The sequence below is a fragment of the Gavialis gangeticus genome, unplaced genomic scaffold, assembly GCF_001723915.1.
Source record: "Gavialis gangeticus isolate Ggan-Ray unplaced genomic scaffold, GavGan_comp1, whole genome shotgun sequence".
Classification (NCBI taxonomy): Eukaryota; Metazoa; Chordata; order Crocodylia; family Gavialidae; genus Gavialis; species Gavialis gangeticus.
Genome location: NW_017729013.1, coordinates 4833911 through 4852379, shown reverse-complemented (window position 1 = coordinate 4852379; position 18469 = coordinate 4833911). Strand labels below are relative to the sequence as shown.

General features: G+C 43.7%; 1 protein-coding gene and 1 long non-coding RNA gene across 10 annotated transcripts in view; one reads left to right on the top strand and one right to left on the bottom strand.

The window, feature by feature from the left end:
* Positions 1 to 18469, top strand: part of GTF2I (general transcription factor IIi) — a 120690-nt gene that overhangs the window by 71975 nt on the left and 30246 nt on the right. For all 9 annotated transcript variants that reach the window (XM_019511394.1, XM_019511392.1, XM_019511395.1 and 6 more), the window contains 8 exons: positions 1894 to 2077; positions 3074 to 3132; positions 4376 to 4447; positions 6307 to 6490; positions 6766 to 6824; positions 9824 to 9895; positions 12194 to 12377; positions 13036 to 13094. In XM_019511394.1, the coding sequence (XP_019366939.1) occupies positions 1894 to 2077; positions 3074 to 3132; positions 4376 to 4447; positions 6307 to 6490; positions 6766 to 6824; positions 9824 to 9895; positions 12194 to 12377; positions 13036 to 13094 (873 nt within the window). The remainder of the gene's footprint in view (positions 1 to 1893; positions 2078 to 3073; positions 3133 to 4375; positions 4448 to 6306; positions 6491 to 6765; positions 6825 to 9823; positions 9896 to 12193; positions 12378 to 13035; positions 13095 to 18469) is intronic.
* The window catches only part of LOC109293462, an 18528-nt gene continuing 8303 nt past the window's right edge, over positions 8245 to 18469 (bottom strand). The window contains exon 3 of the long non-coding RNA XR_002096320.1: positions 8245 to 8259. This is a non-coding gene — a long non-coding RNA (uncharacterized LOC109293462). The remainder of the gene's footprint in view (positions 8260 to 18469) is intronic.

The window sequence follows — 18469 nt, the reverse complement described above, 5'->3', positions numbered from 1 at the left end:
GCTAAACTCTCTGTAGTAAATGATAGACCTATCTTTTTGTGCTTTGCTGTAAAATAAATGTAATCATGAAAGGCAGTGTTAAAACAATTCCTTGGTTGATGAATGTGGACTTTAATTTAATTTAAAAAAAATGAAAATCTACTAGTATTTAAGTACCAAGCATTGTAAGCTTTCAAACTTGGGAAGCGTCGCTTCAGACTCCACTGCTGATAGTATCTTTGCTCTGTCTGGAGATAAGAGAATCTGCTAAAACATTTAACTGATTTAAGAAAAATGAAGATTTTCACTTGTAAAAACATATATCTGTTGTTATTTATTTAGACAGCATTCCAGTGGGCATTCAAAAGTTGGTTTTCTTGGTGCTGTGTAGTGATTCAGAATTTGGTGATATCCCCGTCCCTCCTTCTCTGCTTCCCTGTGGCCATCTGGTCTCAAACTTGCATCCTTCCTTGTCTTGGGTTTGCGATGCTTCTCAGCACTTATCTAGTCCTACATCCTGAGCACTGTGGCCTCAGCATTGGATAACTTGGCAGAGCTCTAAGTCTAATAAATCTTCCCTTGTGACGGATTAATGCACATGAAGAGTTTCAGGGAAGGGCATGAGACTCACTTTATGGAATTTAGTTGTGAATATGCGATGTGTTCTGTTTCCTTGAATCTTACCGAATTTGCCTCACTCCAGCTAGGGCCTGTAAGAACTGTGTTTTTAATTAGAGTGCAGTTTTTTTTGTAACATTTTTATAACTTGCATCAGAATGTAGGACTAATGCATGAAGAACAGTAGAACCCGTGTTCTCCGCAGGGTTAGGTTCCTTAATCCCCCTGTGAAAATGAGGATTTGCAGAGTATCCAGTGGTCTTCACAGCATAGCAAATAGCTGAAGTGAGGTGCACCAGCTGTCTGTCTGCTGTGTGTGTTTTTACTGCAAAGGGTGTCACTTCTCTGTTTAGTTGCATAGGATAGCCAGTAAGCTCCAGCTAATCAAAGTGGTGCCGTTTTGCATTCAAAGCGCCACAAATAAGTGGCCTGATCTTAATTCAGCAACTCAGTGTCAATTTTAAATGGGGTGTGAACTACCCAGATCTAAATGAACCGAGTTGTGTATTTTCAAAGCTTCCTCAATTAACTTGCATCCAATTTTCATAGCAAGACCACACGCAATAAAACTCACCAAACTATTTACAGATCAGTCAGTAACAGAGTTCTGGTTGGTTGGGGTTTAGTCAGCATACCATCATGAATACAAAGCAACTAGCCCACTTGGCATTTGCAGACCATTACACTGTTCTCCAGTGTTTACCAGTTGGGTATGTGGATGTGATTAATGTCCTATTTGTAAAAGCGTATTGAGCAGATTTTCTATGTGAATGCACTGTTTGCTTTTCACTTTTTTTTTTTTTCAGATTTCATTACTACAGTCCCTTTTTTTGGCATTGGCCATAAAGGAAACATTTTGATTGCCTTATCAGCTAATTAATTTCTTTCCTGCAGTGGATCTTTATTAATTCACTTTAAAAACTTTGACTCTGGCACACACATAAGCACACTACCAAAGTTCATAGCTGCTACATAGAACAATTCTTGACACTGCACGATGTATTAGTACGCAAATCCAAAGTAATGTGAACAGGTGCTGTCTGTCATAAACCCTTCACTGAGAGTCTGGGGAAAGAGGAGACCCCCCCCCACCACCTTTTTACATAGTTTACTGTGAATTGGAGAGGTTCTTATTAAAGCATATGTTAAAAGAATAAATTGCAAAATAGTGATACATTTAGAAGGATAAAAAGGTATTTAATGCCTGTATGCTTGCTTTTGCGTTGTTTCAGCTGGTGCCAAGCAAATAGGTTAGGTAGGTACGCTAATGGTTTTATTTTTCCTTTACTTTTAAAGCTCAAGCTATAAAAGCAAAAGGTCCAGTGTCTATCCCATATCCGCTCTTTCAATCGCATGTTGAAGACTTGTATGTAGAAGGATTGCCAGAAGGAATTCCTTTCCGACGGCCCTCCACCTATGGGATCCCTCGTCTTGAGAGGATACTACTGGCAAAGGAGCGGATACGGTTTGTGATTAAGAAGTAAGGAGCTTTGCATTTGTTACCACTATTTTGTATATAGTGTGATCTGTCCTTGAGAATTTGATTTATTGGTTTCTAGCAGTAGATTACTCCTTGCCAGAGCTACAAAGTAATAATTTCTAGTGTGCTCAGCCTAGTTATTGAGCCTTGTAAGCACTATCTAAGCATAGGTGTGATGTCACAAATACGTTATTGTCAAGTAGGGTCTTGTGTAGAAGTTAATTTAATTTGATGGACCCAAATCCTCATTAGGAGGATTGGCTTCCCCTGCCTGATGGTGAGGATTGCTGGCTCCCGCTTTATTACATTTTTTTGTTAATTATGCAGACTATCCCAGATTGTGCTTTTTTTTTTTTTTAGTGAAATCTGCAGTGTAGCAAGTTAAGTAGGGATGGCTTTCCCCAATCCCAGGAATCGTGCTTCCTTCCTGGCACAGGTGGCATGGCAGGAGGTGTAATTATTGGCATTGGGGAATGGATCTCGTTGCGGCATTAAATTTAAAATGTGCCAGGGGCCCTGTTTTTCTCCAAAATGGTCTTTAGTCCTAAGATTTTAATACTGTACAGCAATCCTTTTACTTTTTTTACATCTTCTATTATGTTTGATAACTAGAGTGAGGTAGAGAACAGCAGTTCTTCTTTGTATTTAGTGTTTGCCTTTGTTCTAGTGTGGAACAAAAGGTATTTGAAATTATCTGCAACCAATCATTGTGGTAAAATATCCATTTTCAGATCAAAAAGTCGGATATTTATTTTGGAGCTCTTCCTCTATTTCCATGGAAGTGACTGAGGAGTATATTCTGGACTTTAGAAATTGTCCTATCTCCTTTGACAAAATCAGCATATTTTAACAAAAAGTTTGTCGTGGATATAGCCAGAAGCTTTAGGAGTAAACCAGTGTTGGTATTAATTAGAAAGAAGTGGGAGATCCTGAATGTGTTTTTTAAACCTACATCTGTAAGAAATAGTTCTATTTACTTTTTAAAAAATCTTTCAGACATGAGCTTTTGAATTCAACACGGGAAGATGTACCATTGGACAAACCAGTTGCAGGAGGTAAGACATACATTTTTGAGCCCTCTTTTGGAGGTCTGAGTGGTTTGCACCTTGAGCGTCTTTCATGCTCTGGTACATGGTATTATTTGCTTATCACATACTGTAGAGAGTTCTCCAAGTCCTCTTCCTGGAAATATTTTTGGAACTGTTATTAGTTATTCACGGTATTTGATCTAGAAAGGCAAGCGCCTGGTTAAGTTTAGAAAGTAGAAATAAAAGATGTTAGTTTCTACACTTATGCCATTTTAGTGGATAGAGAATTGTTTGGGGCCTAGTAAATTTGAATTAATGTTGTGTACACTAAAAATGCGAGATTGGGTTAGGTAGGAAAATATAATAATGCGGATGCTGGTTATGTAATGGCTGTGCAAAAGCTTTAAATTTTTTTTTACGATTTCATTCTTTCTTTGCCAGTAAATATTCTAAAAAAAATGCTGTCACATTCTTTGGCTTCCATTCTTAAATCTGTTGCTAGAAATTGTCACTCAATCAAGAATACAAACATGTATCTTCATTATAATCTGCATTCATTTTTTTCCAATTGATTTTTTTCTCAAAAGTTGGAAGAGTAGGGCTTGCTGTGGAAAAAAGTTAATTTGCAGCTTGAAGTTGTGGTAGCATCTAGATATGTCCTCCTATCTCCCAGATGCTTTTTGTCAACTGTGAACTAAGAGAATGAATAAAGAACTTTTAATAATAAATATTGGAGAATTCCAGAGTGCAGGGAGCCTAGGACTAAGACACTATAATGGTGCACCTTACATATGTTCCATGTGGCCATAGGCTACTATGTAAAGAAAATCAAATGTTAAGAAGTTATATTAAAACCAAACACTAAGGGTCTAAAAGAAGTAAAGCAGGTAAGAGTTAAGGATACTGTTTCATCCTTGACTATTTGTACGCAGGTATACCATCTCTCCTGCAGCGCTAAGTTACCAACTGCCCTAAAATTGTTAACAGCCCTCCTCCTTGCAAGACCAAATCTGAGTTGTTAATAGGGACTTAATAGTTGGCAGTATGCTAAACATACTTCCATTTTTATTTGCGTGATGCTTAAAATTGTCCTCTGTTGTTGTTGTGTTTATAATTCAATTAGTATGAATATTATGAGTCTCATGAAACCCTTGGGGTTGGGAAGACTAATAACAATACAGTTCTTGTTGTCACTTGAGTTTACAGATTTGTAATTAATGGACACAATTAAGGAATGCTATCTTTTGTTCTGTGTTACTGTTTATTATAGTGAAAGAAGAATGGTATGCCCGAATCACCAAGTTAAGAAAGATGGTAGATCAGCTTTTCTGTAAGAAATTTGGTAAGTGCACTTCTAGAATTTTAGCTTTTTTGCATGGATTTTATTTTTTGTAGGTAGATTTCGTCTTGGGTAGATACCCGTCTTGGGTAAGAAGGCCCTTTGGGGATACAAATGTATGAGACTTCTGATGAAGGAAAATTTTGCAGATGCTTGAAATTCTGAAAGTTGAGAGAGAGAGTTATTTTTTTTTTTTTTTTTTTTTTAGTGCTCTGTTTGTTTGTTTGGGGCAAATTCACAGTACTCAAGTTACTTTTATGTGCCACTTCATTCACTGTGGCCCTCCTAAGATGAATATTGGAATACTTGCAGATGACTGTTTCCTCCAGCTTAAGGAACATGAAGCTCTGTAATAATAAAGAATGAATAAAAAACCCCAAAACAAAACTTAGTGTGGTACTGGATTAAAACAGTTTCAAACTCTGGGCCACATCTTGCTCTGACTCCCCCCATGCAGGTCCATTGATATTAATCTGGTACTGCGTGGTGGCTACCTGATGAAAATAATACGAGAAAGTAGAAGTGTATAATCTTAGAAAATTAGGGTTGAAAGGGATGTCTAAAGGTCATCTAGTCCAACCTCCTGACCAAAGTGGGACCAGCTCCAACTAGATCATCCCAGCCCAGGCTTTATCTAGCCCAGTCTTAAAAATCTCCAAGCATGGAGATGCCACAACCTCTCTGGGTAACCTGTTCTAGTATCTTACTGCCCTTCTAGTGAGAGATCGTTTCCTGATATCTAACCTAAACTTCCCTTACTGCGACTTGAGACCAGTGCTCTTTGTTTGGTTATCTGCTACCACTGAGAACAGTTTAGCGCCATTCTCTTTCCAACCGCCCTTCAGGTAGTTGAAAGCTGCTATTAAATCTCCTCTCAGTCTTCTCTAAACTGAATAAGTCCAGTTCCCTAGGCCTCTTCTCAGAAGTAATGTGCCTCAGCCCCCTAACCATTTTGGTTGATCTTTGCTGAACTCTTTCTGATTACATCCTTTCTGTAGTGTGGGGCCCAAAACTGGACACGGTACTCCAGATGTGGCCTCATCAGTGTCCAGTAGAGGAGAATAATTGCTTCCCTTGATCTGCCGGCAGCACTCCTACCAACGCAGCCTGGTGTGCCGTTAGCAGCCTTGGGGACAAGGGCACACTCTTGGCTCCTTTTCAGCTTCTTTTTCCACTGTAACCCCCAGGTCCTTTTCTGCAGTGCTGCTGCTTAGCCAGCCAGTCCCTGCATTGGATTGTTCGGAGAACCAGGGCCTGTGATTGGGAAGTTTCTGCTAGCTGTTTGAAGAAAGCCTCACCCACCACTTCCTCCTGGTCTGGTGGTTTACAGCAGACACCCACCATGACATCACTCTTGTTGCTTTCCCCTCTGACCCTAACCCAGAGACTTTTTTTCAATAGACCTATCTCCAGCTTCATACAGTGCAACTCCTACAGAGCATCTTTTCCTCCTCCTCCCCTGCCTGTCCTTCCTAAACAGTTTACCCATCCATGACAGTGCTCCAGTCATGCGAGCTATCCCACCACATCTTTGTTATTCCAGTCATGTTAGTTCTGTGATTGCAGTGACTTCCAGTTCTTCCTGCTTGTTTCTCAGGCTCTGTGCGTTCGCATGCGGGTACCTGAAATAACTAGCTGATTGCCCTGATTTTCTCGGGAAGAATGAGAGAGTCTCCCTTGTTGAACCATCCCGTTTTGAGTGTCTTACAACTTTGGAGTTCAGTGAATTTGAATGTTTTGTGCTGTGACATCTTCAAGCATTAATTAACATAATGGCCCAGAAATGTGGCAGCATTTTTATAGAAATATGATCTGAAGTGATCAGTCATTGGATTCATCTTGTTGAATTTTTGTTCCGACAGCTGAGGCACTGGGCAGTACTGAGCCTAAGGCTGTACCGTATCAGAAGTTTGAAGCGCACCCCAACGATCTCTACGTAGAAGGTCTTCCTGAGAACATTCCATTTAGGAGCCCGTCCTGGTATGGAATTCCTCGGCTGGAGAAAATCATTCAAGTGGGCAACCGAATAAAATTTATAATCAAAAGGTGGGTGACCATTTTAAGGCATAAAATGAAAAAAGCAAGAGACCGAGGAGATCACAAAGCAACCATTCAGCTTTGTAAAGCCAAGTATTTGTGAACTACAAAGAATACTGGTGTCAGATTCAGGCAGAAATCTTCTATATGCATATAGTACCTTGCCTGGGTTGATGGCAATGTGAAATAAGTAATATTAAAATCAAAATGTAGATTCATAAGACAGAAAGAGCTTATCATTTAGAAACTGCATGAACAGTTGGGTTATCTGCATTTAATTACAGGCCAGAACTACTAACTCTCAGTCCAACAGAGGTTACTCAGCCAAGATCAAATACGCCAGGTAAGATGCATATTGCATGCAAGTTTTCTCCTTAGCTTTCCCTATATCATATCCAAACACCTGTATCATGGAATACCACCACCAGAATGATTTTTCATGAAGTCTGTGCATGAAAAAATGGCTCAACCTGTATAAATATGGGAGAAATTCTTTTAACTAATGTACCTGCACTTAACTTGAAGGAGTTTTTAATGTCTTGTTTGATTAGAAATTACCTACAAGATGTTTTCCACTCTCTTTGATAAATATATTTTAATTGAAAGGAAATTTAACCTTCTTTGCTTTGCTTAACAGGGTGCATGGGGACAGCTTGGGGGTTAGGGGGAGCTGCTGGAAACAGGAAGCAAATTTTGAGGAGTATGTCCTGGTGCGATGGTGATGGGGGAGCTGGTGTACTTTCTGTGAGGTTTCTAAAAGACTAACGTGGACATAATTGAAGATCTTCTAAAGCAGGGATGATCAGCCTGTGGAAAGTTGCCGTAAGTGGCACAACCTACGTGTGTGGCATGTGACAGATTGGGAAGAGAGCAGGTAGCAAGCCACATATAGGGCAGGGAGCAGAAACCAGAACAACAGATCAGGCAGGGGAAGGGAGATCGGTGTGGCACTCAGGGGGGACACGGGGCTTAATTTGTGGCGTATGTGCCGAAAAGGCTGGCTCTCACTGTTATAAAATATCACGGATGGTGGCTAGCTAATCTGTGAGGGCATTCGAAACGAAACGGATCTGTTTTAAGACGTAGGAAAACTTCAGTGGCCAAGAAGAACTATTAGAGCCTGTTCAAAAGCCCACTGAAATCAATGAGCTTCCGTCTTGGTTGGACTTTGGATCAGCACCTTAATTGTTTATGGAATTCTGTTGACCTCTTTGAGTGAAGGAAAAAATCCAGATAAATCTTTCAGGATTTCTTTTTTTTAAATACCTGAAGCAAGGAGACTACCTGGAAATGGCAATACAGATGTTCGTAAACGTTCATTAATCATTTTCTTGCTACATACAGCATGTAATTCAGACCTGGCTGTTTCACTGAAGAAAGTGAGCCCTTGAGTGGTTATAACACAGGACTAAGAATTGTGGCCTCTTATATTCCATTCCATTGGCACACACTTTGGATAAGTGCCGTGTGATTTGGGGAGCCAAAAGTGTTTTCACCCATGCAGAAAAAGAGAGCGAGAGAGAACTGAATCATGTTAGTCGTGTTGCTTGTGGCACTTTTTTTACTGCTCAGCTGCCCTGCTGATGGGCTGGGAATGAGAACCTTTAGGAATAGAATTCTCTTAGCCTCAGCAAACCCGCAAGGGATGCAGGATCTTCCAGACAGCAGCATTGCACCATTTAATTTATTAAAGACTATTAAATGTGCTGGGATCATAAGGTCAGTGGTGCCAGCTCCAATTTGTTCTACTGTACAACATAACTGGCAGGCTGACAGACCTGTAACAGTAAGTCTGAATGGTATCAGTAAAATATTCCCTCTCTGATTAGCATCATACTGGGAGAACTGGTAAGCAGCAATCACTGTTTAAGAAAGCAACCAATTAATGTTCAGAATGACATGCTGATTTCTCCCTGGTTACTACATCTGTCGTCAGCTGCTAGGAAAAGGTCTGGTGCTGTCAGTACTTACAAAACATTACCTGTGCTAGTATCCAGGGCATATAAGGTAAGACTTAATGAGATCAGAAAAAAAGTTATGTTAGGCTTGCAATGCAATGAAAACTACTGGATCTAGAATTATTTCCTGGCCTTTAGTCCTGAGGCATACCTGGGAAACATCTGCCCTATCAGTGTCACAGTTATTGTTAAAGAAGACTACATTTCAGAACACTCATATCAGTTTGTTCGTTTTTTAATGCAAGAGATTCTAGTTCTGTGAAGTAATTTAAGGACGAGTAGGAGGAGGTACTGCCCAGGCCAGTATTTGTGTGTGTGTTGGGGGAATGTGTGTATATTTTAAATCTCCAGGTATGCTTTGAGCTAATGCAAATCAAAGCAATGGGGTCTGTTTGGCTGTAAAATATCTCTTTGAGTCTGCAAACAACTTGATTTTTTTTTTTTGTGCTACGTGTGCCTTTTGAGCTGGAAAGAGACTAAAGAGTGTGTTTTTTTTTTTATATTTCTGTTCCCCCTGTTAGAGCCCTAGCAGTGCAAATGCCTTGTAAAGATGTGTGGTAACAGACTGGGGCATGTGGGGAAAATTAATGTGTGCCATTAATGATGGCAAGTATTAACATTCCTTGTTTTTGTAATTGAAGGAATTGGAAGTAGAACTGGTCAGATAATTTGTTAACTTGTGATGTCGGGCCTACCTCAATCCTGTGTTAAACTTGCACCTTTGCTGCTTCAGTGACTGTTAACTTCCTTTAACAGTTGTGATGATCAAGTGATAGAATTATACAGTCTGTGGAATAAAATGAAAGGGTATATATGAAATTCTTATTCTTGTTTCCTGCTGCTGCCTTCTCCTTGGGTCTAAGTTAGCACGCGGGCAGCTGGCTGGTTCTCTAGGCAGTGACTTTCATTTATAGTAAAAGTAGGATTGAAAAGGATTTTTTATGTTAATCAAAATATAGAACAAAACGCTCCATAAATATTTGTGTTCTGTTCTAAAGATTTCTTTTTTTATTTTTGTGTACTGAAATCCATTAACATTTTCACCTGTATCAAAGCTACTAAAATAATTCCTTCCTGCATCGGAAGGCACTGAAGGATAAATTTGCCCACTTGGGACAAAGTGATTGAAACTTTTAATCACGTTTAAAATATATGTTGCAGTCAGTATACGCAGGGGATTATGCATGTCATTTCAATTGCCATTACAAAGGAATACACGTGCAAGCCCTTATGCACAAAAATATGATTGTTTGCTTTGGAGAGTAGGAAAAAAATCTGCGTACACGGTTTACAGATTCTAGCTATGAAAGAAATACTTAGGAGCACTGCTTTCTCCTAGTAATCTGGTACAAATCAGTAACGTGCATTTATTTTTGAATTTCAGTCAAAGAAGATTGGAATGTCAGAATTACAAAACTAAGGAAGCAAGTGGAAGAAATATTTAATATGAAATTTGGTAAGTTCAACCTTGGCTAAGCTGTCTTATAATCAGGATTCTGGTTTTCTCTGTTTAAAAATTGCAAATTGTCTGATTTAAAAATGCCAGCTCTCTGACTGAAAACCCAAATTCACATTTTTTTTCCATGATTTAAAATATGTATTAAAATATATATAGTGCCATGGGGTCAGGGACCTAAGCATGCAGCCCCCTGCTACCCGCAGCAGTGCTGCCCAAGACCCAGCTGCTGCCTGTGGGAGATGGCGGCTCCTGCAATGGAGTGCAGAGCCTGGCTCCCCTTCCCCCAGGGGTGGCACGGCTGGGGTGGAGGCTTGGGGAGTCTGTAGCTGGAGTGGAGCCCACTGCAGGCTTCCTTTGTAGCTGAGTGGGCAAAATCTGGTGAGGCAGGGAGGCTCGGTGCCTCCCAGTGTGAGCCACACACCACTGTAGGGAGGTGCCCCCTGCCCGCCTGGCAGCAGTGAGGGGCACAAATCTGTGTCGCCACCCCCACTCCTGCTGGGAGGGCAGGGGCTGCCTCGCTATGGTGGTGTGGGGCTTTTGGTGGTGACAGTGACCTTTCCCACCCAGCTATGCCACCTGCTGCCCGCTAGGCTGCAGAGGCCTCAGGGTGGGGAGCCCCAAGCCCACAGAGGGCAGTCTGTGCCTGCCCTGTGCACAAATCTGGGGGGGCATGGCCCCCATACCCTTCCCTGGGAATGTGTGCAGTGGTGGGGAGACAGCCGTCCCCTATTGCCGCCCCCCCCCCCCGCAAGCCACCCATGGCTCTCTGCCACTTGCCTCCTGAGCCCTGCAGCCGCGCATTCTGGCCCCAAGTCCCACATATTGCCCTAGCGGACAGCGCCTCCACCCCGTCTCAGCCCTGCTCAATTCCCTTGCTCACTATGGGGGCCTCAGTTCTCTGTCCCCTGACTTACCCGCGGGAGATGCTGTCTAGGCTGCCTGGCTGCATTGTGTGTGTGTGAGCACGCACATGCAAATGGCATCCCATCTGACCACCCTCCTCCCATTCCCACCAGCCCCTTGCAGGCTGGAACTCTGCCAGCCTGCAAGGGAAATTCACCATTCACACAAACACACAAATCATTGTACACACACACAAAACAACCATTTCATCTGCACATACACCAGATATAGTTACAAGCAATAGTTGCTCAATATCAGCCCAGGGTGGCCAACCTGGTCTTATTGAGTAGATGATGATGACTTGAAGATAGAAGATTTGAAGAGAACAGCTGGAGTGGGGTGAACAGATGCATCTGTGCTCCAATGAAACAGCAGTAGAGAAGGAGACTCACCCAATTTGGCATTTTCAAAGTGTTCTTTCATAGGGATCATCATCCTTTGTTTCAGTGCCTTGGGGTTTTTCCATACCCAGCTTCTGTTTTTGCGGTTGACTTTCTTTTGCCTTCAGCTTATCTCAGCCTTGGAGTGTTCTTGCTGCCCATCTGACAGGATAGGTGCATTCCTTTTCCTCATTATCTTCTTTGTGCCCTAGGCCTAAAAGGGATTTTTCAGCCATTTATTAATCAGTTTACTGACTGGTAACTTACATTTGGCACCTTGTTGCTTACATAAACAGCTAAATCTTCTCCTCCTGTCTCTGCCATTCTCTCACCTTTCACCCTTTTACACACACTCATACATAAAGGCTATGCAAAGTTCATTCACCTATGTCAAGCAGAAGGATAAAAAATGGAGTTTTCAAGTTGCTTACAGGACAAGAATAACATGGTTATATTTCACTATTATTACACTGTATGTTAACATCAGCTACATTAGTTCAGTTCATGCTACAACAGAAAACCTGGATCCTTTATAATGCTGTTTTAAAACTGCCTCCTGTAAAAGGAGTGGTATACTGTTGCACAGTAAATTAAACCAAACATTAAAATTATCAGAGCCACCAGTGTGGGAGTTATGAATTCTGAACTTTATTTTGCAATGAGCGTATTTTGAGAATTGAGCAAGTTACAACGGCACTTCATGCCTCAGTCGTCTTCAACCGCAAAATGGGGCTGCATGATATATATGCAAATATGTGCAGTGCTTTCATACTTTTTGATAAAGGGAGCAGAGTATAAGACTTCGCAGACCTGGACTCATAGCTTTGCTGCAGGCAGTTATTCCAAGACGTGGAATGGTGGTGGAAAAGCTGTTTTCCATCTTTTCCTTTCATGCTTGCTTTATATTTTTGATTAGAGATGCTGCTGCAGCAATAAACTAGCTAAACTTAACAACTGGAATGAAATGACTCTCCTCTGAGCCTGTAAATCATCATTGCATTTTTATTTTCAGCCCAAGCCCTAGGGCTTTCGGAGGCAGTGAAAGTTCCCTATCCTGTATTTGAGTCAAACCCCGAGTACTTGTACGTTGAAGGCTTGCCAGAAGGAATCCCTTTCCGAAGTCCCACGTGGTTTGGAATTCCACGCCTTGAGAGAATTGTCCGTGGCAGTGGCAAGATCAAATTTGTTGTTAAAAAGTAAGTTTGCGTTGTTTTTGCTGCTGATTTCTAAGATTACTTAAAAATCATCCTGGGGATTTAGGCTCAAAGTGCTACCTAAAGCTTTGCTTTCATAAAGCACAGTGAACAATTTTGCACATGCACTTTTTCTCCCAAAATGACGGGTGTTCCTTTTTTAAATGTCATTAAATTGGGTATGTAAGTGAGTAGGCAGCGTATACCTTGGGGAAAGCAATAGTCTTGTGTTCTAAAGATGTTTGTTTCCATGAGTAAATACAAAAAGTAAGTTACCTTAATATGTAGCTTTACTTTTTTTTAACACTGTCAAACATAACATAATGGGTGTCAAAATAACCTGAACTCCCAGGCTGGATCCTGATGCCAGGGAGCCTCCACGGTTAGTGGTGGCCGCATGGGTTTCATGCAGTCGGCATGCGTGCCCACTGGGGCTCTGTAGCTGGGAATTTGGCAACAGGCCCCAGGCCCTCTGGGAGCCCACCATTGTATTACATTATAGAGAGACTCTCCTGTGCTTTATGATGCAGAAATCTTTAGGAAACAGACTTTGTCCACTGTGCGCTTTCCTGAATCCCAACAAATTTGCAGATATTTCAGTTCTGTTCTTGCCTGTCGTATACTGGATTGCATTCTGTCTTACATTTTGTTTAATTTTTAGGCCAGAGCTTGTCACTTCCTATTTGCCTCCTGGATTGGCTAGTAAAATAAACACTACAGGTAAGTGGCCAAGCATTATACGCTGCCTTCAACTCAGCAGCCCATGAAAGGCGTTACATTTGTGTTGGGAAATGCACCCTTTTCCCAATGCAAAAAAATAAGCATACAGGGAAAGGATGGGGGGAGGGGGTGTGAGCGAGTTGCCTGGGTTCTTGATAGTCTGCCCAGCAGTGCATTGTCAGTGCACCTAGTATTGCTGCCTCCTGCCTGGTCCAGGATTAAGGGACTGGGTATGGGGTGCCTTTGGCATCTTATCAGCCAATTGGCACAAGTTGGAAGGGAGTAGCTGTGTCCAGGACCTGGGGCTGCTCCTGTTGGGTCCTGACAGCCAGCTGATTGATGGGACCAGGCAGGGAGTATGTGTTCCAGTTGAGCAGCCAGCAGAGTTCCAGTTCTGCTGGTTAGTGTACTTGTTCCCTGCTAGGTGTTTTGGCTGGGGGGCAGGCTCCCCCCAGCAGCGCTGCCTGGGTTGCTACACCATGGGCATTTGACAGATGCATTAGGAAGCTGCATTCCCACAGCTAGAGCATGCGCAAGATGCAGTGTTCTGGCCACGGGCCTCAGGTATAGCTCAGTTCCTGAAGGCACGGACAGCAGCTAGAGCCCTGCTTTCCCCCTGCCCTTTGAACAATACCAGGGCACTCTGGTACTGCTCAAAGAGCTGTGTGGCATTATGCCACTTCTTGAACAGTAGCGGGCAGCAGGGTTACAGTTCAAGCAATGGCACCATTCAGCCCCACCCCTTGCATGGTCCTGGGGAGGCCTAGGACCGCTGTCCCTCTGCCCCTCGTATGGTTCTTGGTCTCTGAAAGGGGTTGGAGGAATACCTAGAGGTAGGAGAAGGGGAGAAGTTCTCGTTGTCCTTGTCTCCCTGGGGGATCTCCTTGGCTACTTCTGTTTTTCAGCATGTCAGCTGATCTTAGAGTCTGTTACCTTCCCCAGCAAGGGAGAGGGCAGGCTGTCAGTTTTTTGGGCTCCTCTGGGCACAGGGAGAATCATGGGGCAGCTCTTTATTGCCCATTGACTATAGAGCTCACAATTGTGTCACTTCCGAGCTAGGGGCCAGGTATGGTTCCTTTCTTGCCACCTTTTTGTGGCATTCAGATCAAATGTCTGTTCATCAAATCAAATTCCTCTAAGGGCTTGAAAACCCAGGGGCTACTGGCAATGAAAGATGCTACTTGATATGAGTAATGGGGAGGGAATAGAGTTTGGCCTCATACCTACTTTCTTTTTAAACGTCAGGAAACTCAACAACAAGTTGGACCATAAGCTAATGGCAATCACTTTGATTTTATGGCTTGACACAGTCCAAAGCTGGAGACTGGAAACTACAAATTCCATGGTTTAGGATGTTTCCTAGATTTTGCTGTTGATCCCATGGTATAAAACCTAACTTGGACCTGTGTATTAAAAAATAAACACCGTCTTTATTCACGTACCATATGCACCTTTTTCTTGAAAGTTAATGATCGAAAATTGGGGCACGTGTCTTAAATGAGGGAATTTGGTTAAAAGTATGTTTCGGCGTATCGATAGGTGACCTGACGTCATCACGTATGCCATCTCGTGCCATCATGGGTGGAACAAGGCGGTTACGTTCTTTCACTGCCAGTGAAAAACTTCAAGTGCTGAGGGAAGCCGAGGAAATTGGAAACCGTGCTGCTGGAAGGAAGTACGACATCAACGAAGCATGTATAAGAGACTGGAGGAAGAAGAAAGAGAAACTGCTTTTAAGCAATGGCAACAGACGAGCATTTCGTGGCCCAGGAGCAAAATACCCAGAACTTGAAGAACTTCTTGTAGCTTATGTGCGAGAGAGACAGCAGTATGGGTATGTGATGTCATTAGAAATGTACCAGAGAAAAGCACATGAAATTGCAAGGGAACTTGGCTTAGGTCTTCAATTCAAAGCAAGCAGGGGTTGGATACAGAGATTTTTTAAAAGAAATGGACTTTCAATAGGAAGGCACCCAACAATTTCACAGCGTCTACCTGAGGCATATGAGGAAAAGTTGACAGCTTTTCAACGATATGTGATCAGCCTGCGGAAGCAGCATTCGTACTTAGTGTCACAAATGGGGAGTGCGGATCAAACAGAAGTCTATTTTGAAATGCTGTCTGATACCACGGTAAATGACAGTGGCACAAAAACTGTTCACTTAAAACCAAGCAGGTTCGAAAAGCTGCATTGTACTGTTATGTTGGCAGTACTTGCAGATGGAACGAAGCTGCCTGCCTATGTGATTTTTTTTAAAAGGAAAACTCTCCCTAAAGAAAAGTTGCCAGAAGGGATAATTGTGAGGGCGCAAGAAAATGGGTGGATGGACAGCACGTTACTGGTGGACTGGGTTAGGTGCGTGTGGGAATGCCGACCCGGTGCTCTTCTGAAATTAAAAAGCATGCTCGTATTGGGTAGTTTTCAGGGACGCTGTACAGGGGAAGTGACGAAACAGCTGAAAGGCGGAAACACAGACCAGATCGCAATACCGGGAGGCCTGACATCCATGCTTCAGCCGCTAGATGTCTGCATAAATCATCCTTTCAAAGCAAACTTGAAACGTCTATGTGCAGAATGGATAGCAAGCAGTAACCACACCTTGGCATCAGCCAGGAAAATCAAGCGGCCAGGAATACTGCAGCTGTGTGAGTGGATCAAGGATGCGTGGAGTCTTATCTCGGAGGACTTAATAATTAAAAGTTTTAAGAAGTGCTGCATTTCAAATGATCTGGATGGCAGTGAAGATTGTGATGTGGAGAACAGCGATACAGATGATGCAAGTTCCACAGGAAGTAGCAGCGATGAAGAAGCATCCTTGTTTTAACCCTCTCCCTTCTTGTTCAGTCTTGTTGGTTTCATAGGCATCTAACAGATGTTGCATTGGTTGCAGGCTGGTTGTACCTTTGTTTCCCTGGTTCAAAGAAGCTTTGTCAGAGTGGTGCGACTGAGACTCCCCTTTCCAAGAGTTGCTCCATTGCATTGTTGCTTCTCTGCCAGTAGGTGGCCAGTGAGAACACACATCCCAGCATGCCTTATTGTTGTCTAGGGTCCACAGGCTCCTGGGCATTCCCCAATGCAACGGAAAGTACCCGTTGCACGGTCAGTTGGGTGGAAGTGGCTGGGAGTGACCAGACAGGACTACCTACCTGTTCTTATGCTACCACTGCCCCCCTAGTACCCCACACTGCTACCACCAAATGAGCCTTTACATGATCCTTGCCCTGCAGACCTTGATCACTCGGTGTCAAGAGCTTGTGCTCAGGGTTATGAGTTGAAGGGGTCAGCAGCAGCTCAAGCAGGGTGACTTGGCTTTGGCCATCTGCAAAATGAACGAGGATGGATGTTTTATGTGGGAGACTGTCATGGTTGGGGACAGTACAGTGTAGTGTGGGAGCCTCACAAAAGAATGGAGAGGCAGTTTTGGACCAGGGAGATGACCAGCTACTGGTAGGAGCGGTTCATTCTGATCACCTGGGTCAGTGAGAAGTGGCAGCTGAACCTCCTCATGTCCCAGCCTACCTTCGTGGAGATCTGCGCTGAGCTGGCCCATAACCCCAAAAAAGTGGGTTGTGATTGCAGTGTGGAAGCTTGCTACCTCTGCCAATCTGTTTGATGGCCAGTCGGTTTGGATTTGGCACACCCATAGCAGGTGAATTGGTGCAGGAGGTGTGCCTGGCAATCCAGTGGCTGATGGCACCACGGATTATACACATGGCTGACCTATGGGATATCATGGACTGTTTGGCCAGCCCGGGGTTCCTGAACTGCATTGAGGCTATTGACAGCACCCACATCATCATGTTTTTCCCTGAGCAATGTGGCTGGAATTTCATGAACCCACAGGACTCCATATTGATGCAGGCAGTGTTAGGCCACTGCAGGCATTTCACGAATGTCAGTGCTGGCTGGTTGGGTAAAGGCGCACGATGCCAGGTGTTCAGAACTCCTATATCTCTGACATAACGGAGCGAGGAGAGGATGTCCGATATTGTGGTGGAAGCTGGGCATGTGGCCCTCCCGCTCATTCCTTTTTCCTGTTTACATGCATCCTATTAAACTCTGCAAACCTAATTTGAACTCTCCCATGGTCACTTCCAGCGTACACGGTGGAAGGTTGGGAGGGCAGGGGTCATTGGTGGAGATGGGATGGGAGCGGTGGCAATGGAGTAGGCTGTGTACTGTTTGGAGTGGAACCTGATGGATGCCCCAAGATCATAAATAACAAGAGGTTTCTTTCCCTCCATAGTGTTGCAGGAATTGGCCTGAGTGGGGATGTCTTTAGGGTCCCATGAGCAGAGCAGATGTATTTGTTTGTGGGGGGGAGTTGGGAAGGGAAGAAAATAACTGAAGAAACAACCTAGAAAGGTTTTTGGTTTGGTTTTGTTTTTTTTTCTTCTTGGTTCCTGCCTATACAAGTAAGGGAAATCGCTGGTCTCATTTAAATGTAGTGTCTATTTAGTAAGAAGAATTCAACAGAACACAGCAGAAAACTTCACAATCCTCAAGACGATGCATGTAGAAAAAAAACAATGCATGTGTCCCTGTGCACCAGCCCAGGCAAAGATCTTCCCGGTGCACCACAGCAGCACCCTTTCACTGACTACCCACAGGTAGACCTGTGATCACGGGCATTGTGAAGTCCTGTTCCCTGGCAGGCTTGAAACCACTCTTTTACCTACCCAGCAACATTACTGCTGTCACCAGAAGCTAGGATCTCAGAGTGGGTGGAGGTCCTTGCTCTCTCGACAGCTGCCATAATCCTGTGTGAGGGAGAGGTTCTATGCTGTGGTCTCCAGCAGGGTATTGGTGTTTGCCTGGGAAGGGCTGGCACAGTTCCCATGTGGCAGTCTATCTGGACTGTTTGATGCCATGGTGGATCCTGCCTGCTGCTCCACTCCCTGGCCTCAACAGCACAGGCAGGACTCAGTGAGAGCTGTCAGCATCTCCATTGTTGTCTTAGTTTGGGTCATTGCACTGCCTGGCTGCTCTCTGCACCCCCTGTTGTTATGGAGCATCATTAGAGCCAGAGACACCCACTGGCTGCAGGTGTCTGTCCTGAAAGTAAACCAGTGAAAGAAGCAGTCACTGTTTAGTTCCGTACTGTCCAGATAAGATGAAGAACTCCCCAAGAAAGTTGCAAGGTCATCCTGCCCGCAGTACCACTCATTCCACCCGCTGACTCTCACCATGGTAAGTTTGCTCTCCCCTCTGCATCTCTTTCCCTAGGGAACAGCTCTGAGGGGTCCCACTAGGGTGCAATGCCCATTCCTGGCTTGGGACATCACCCCAGGATCTCCCTGTCCACCTTGGATTGTGGGGCATCCCAGCAATGCCACCAACAATTGCCAGTGGGCAAGGGTGGGGGGGGGGGGGG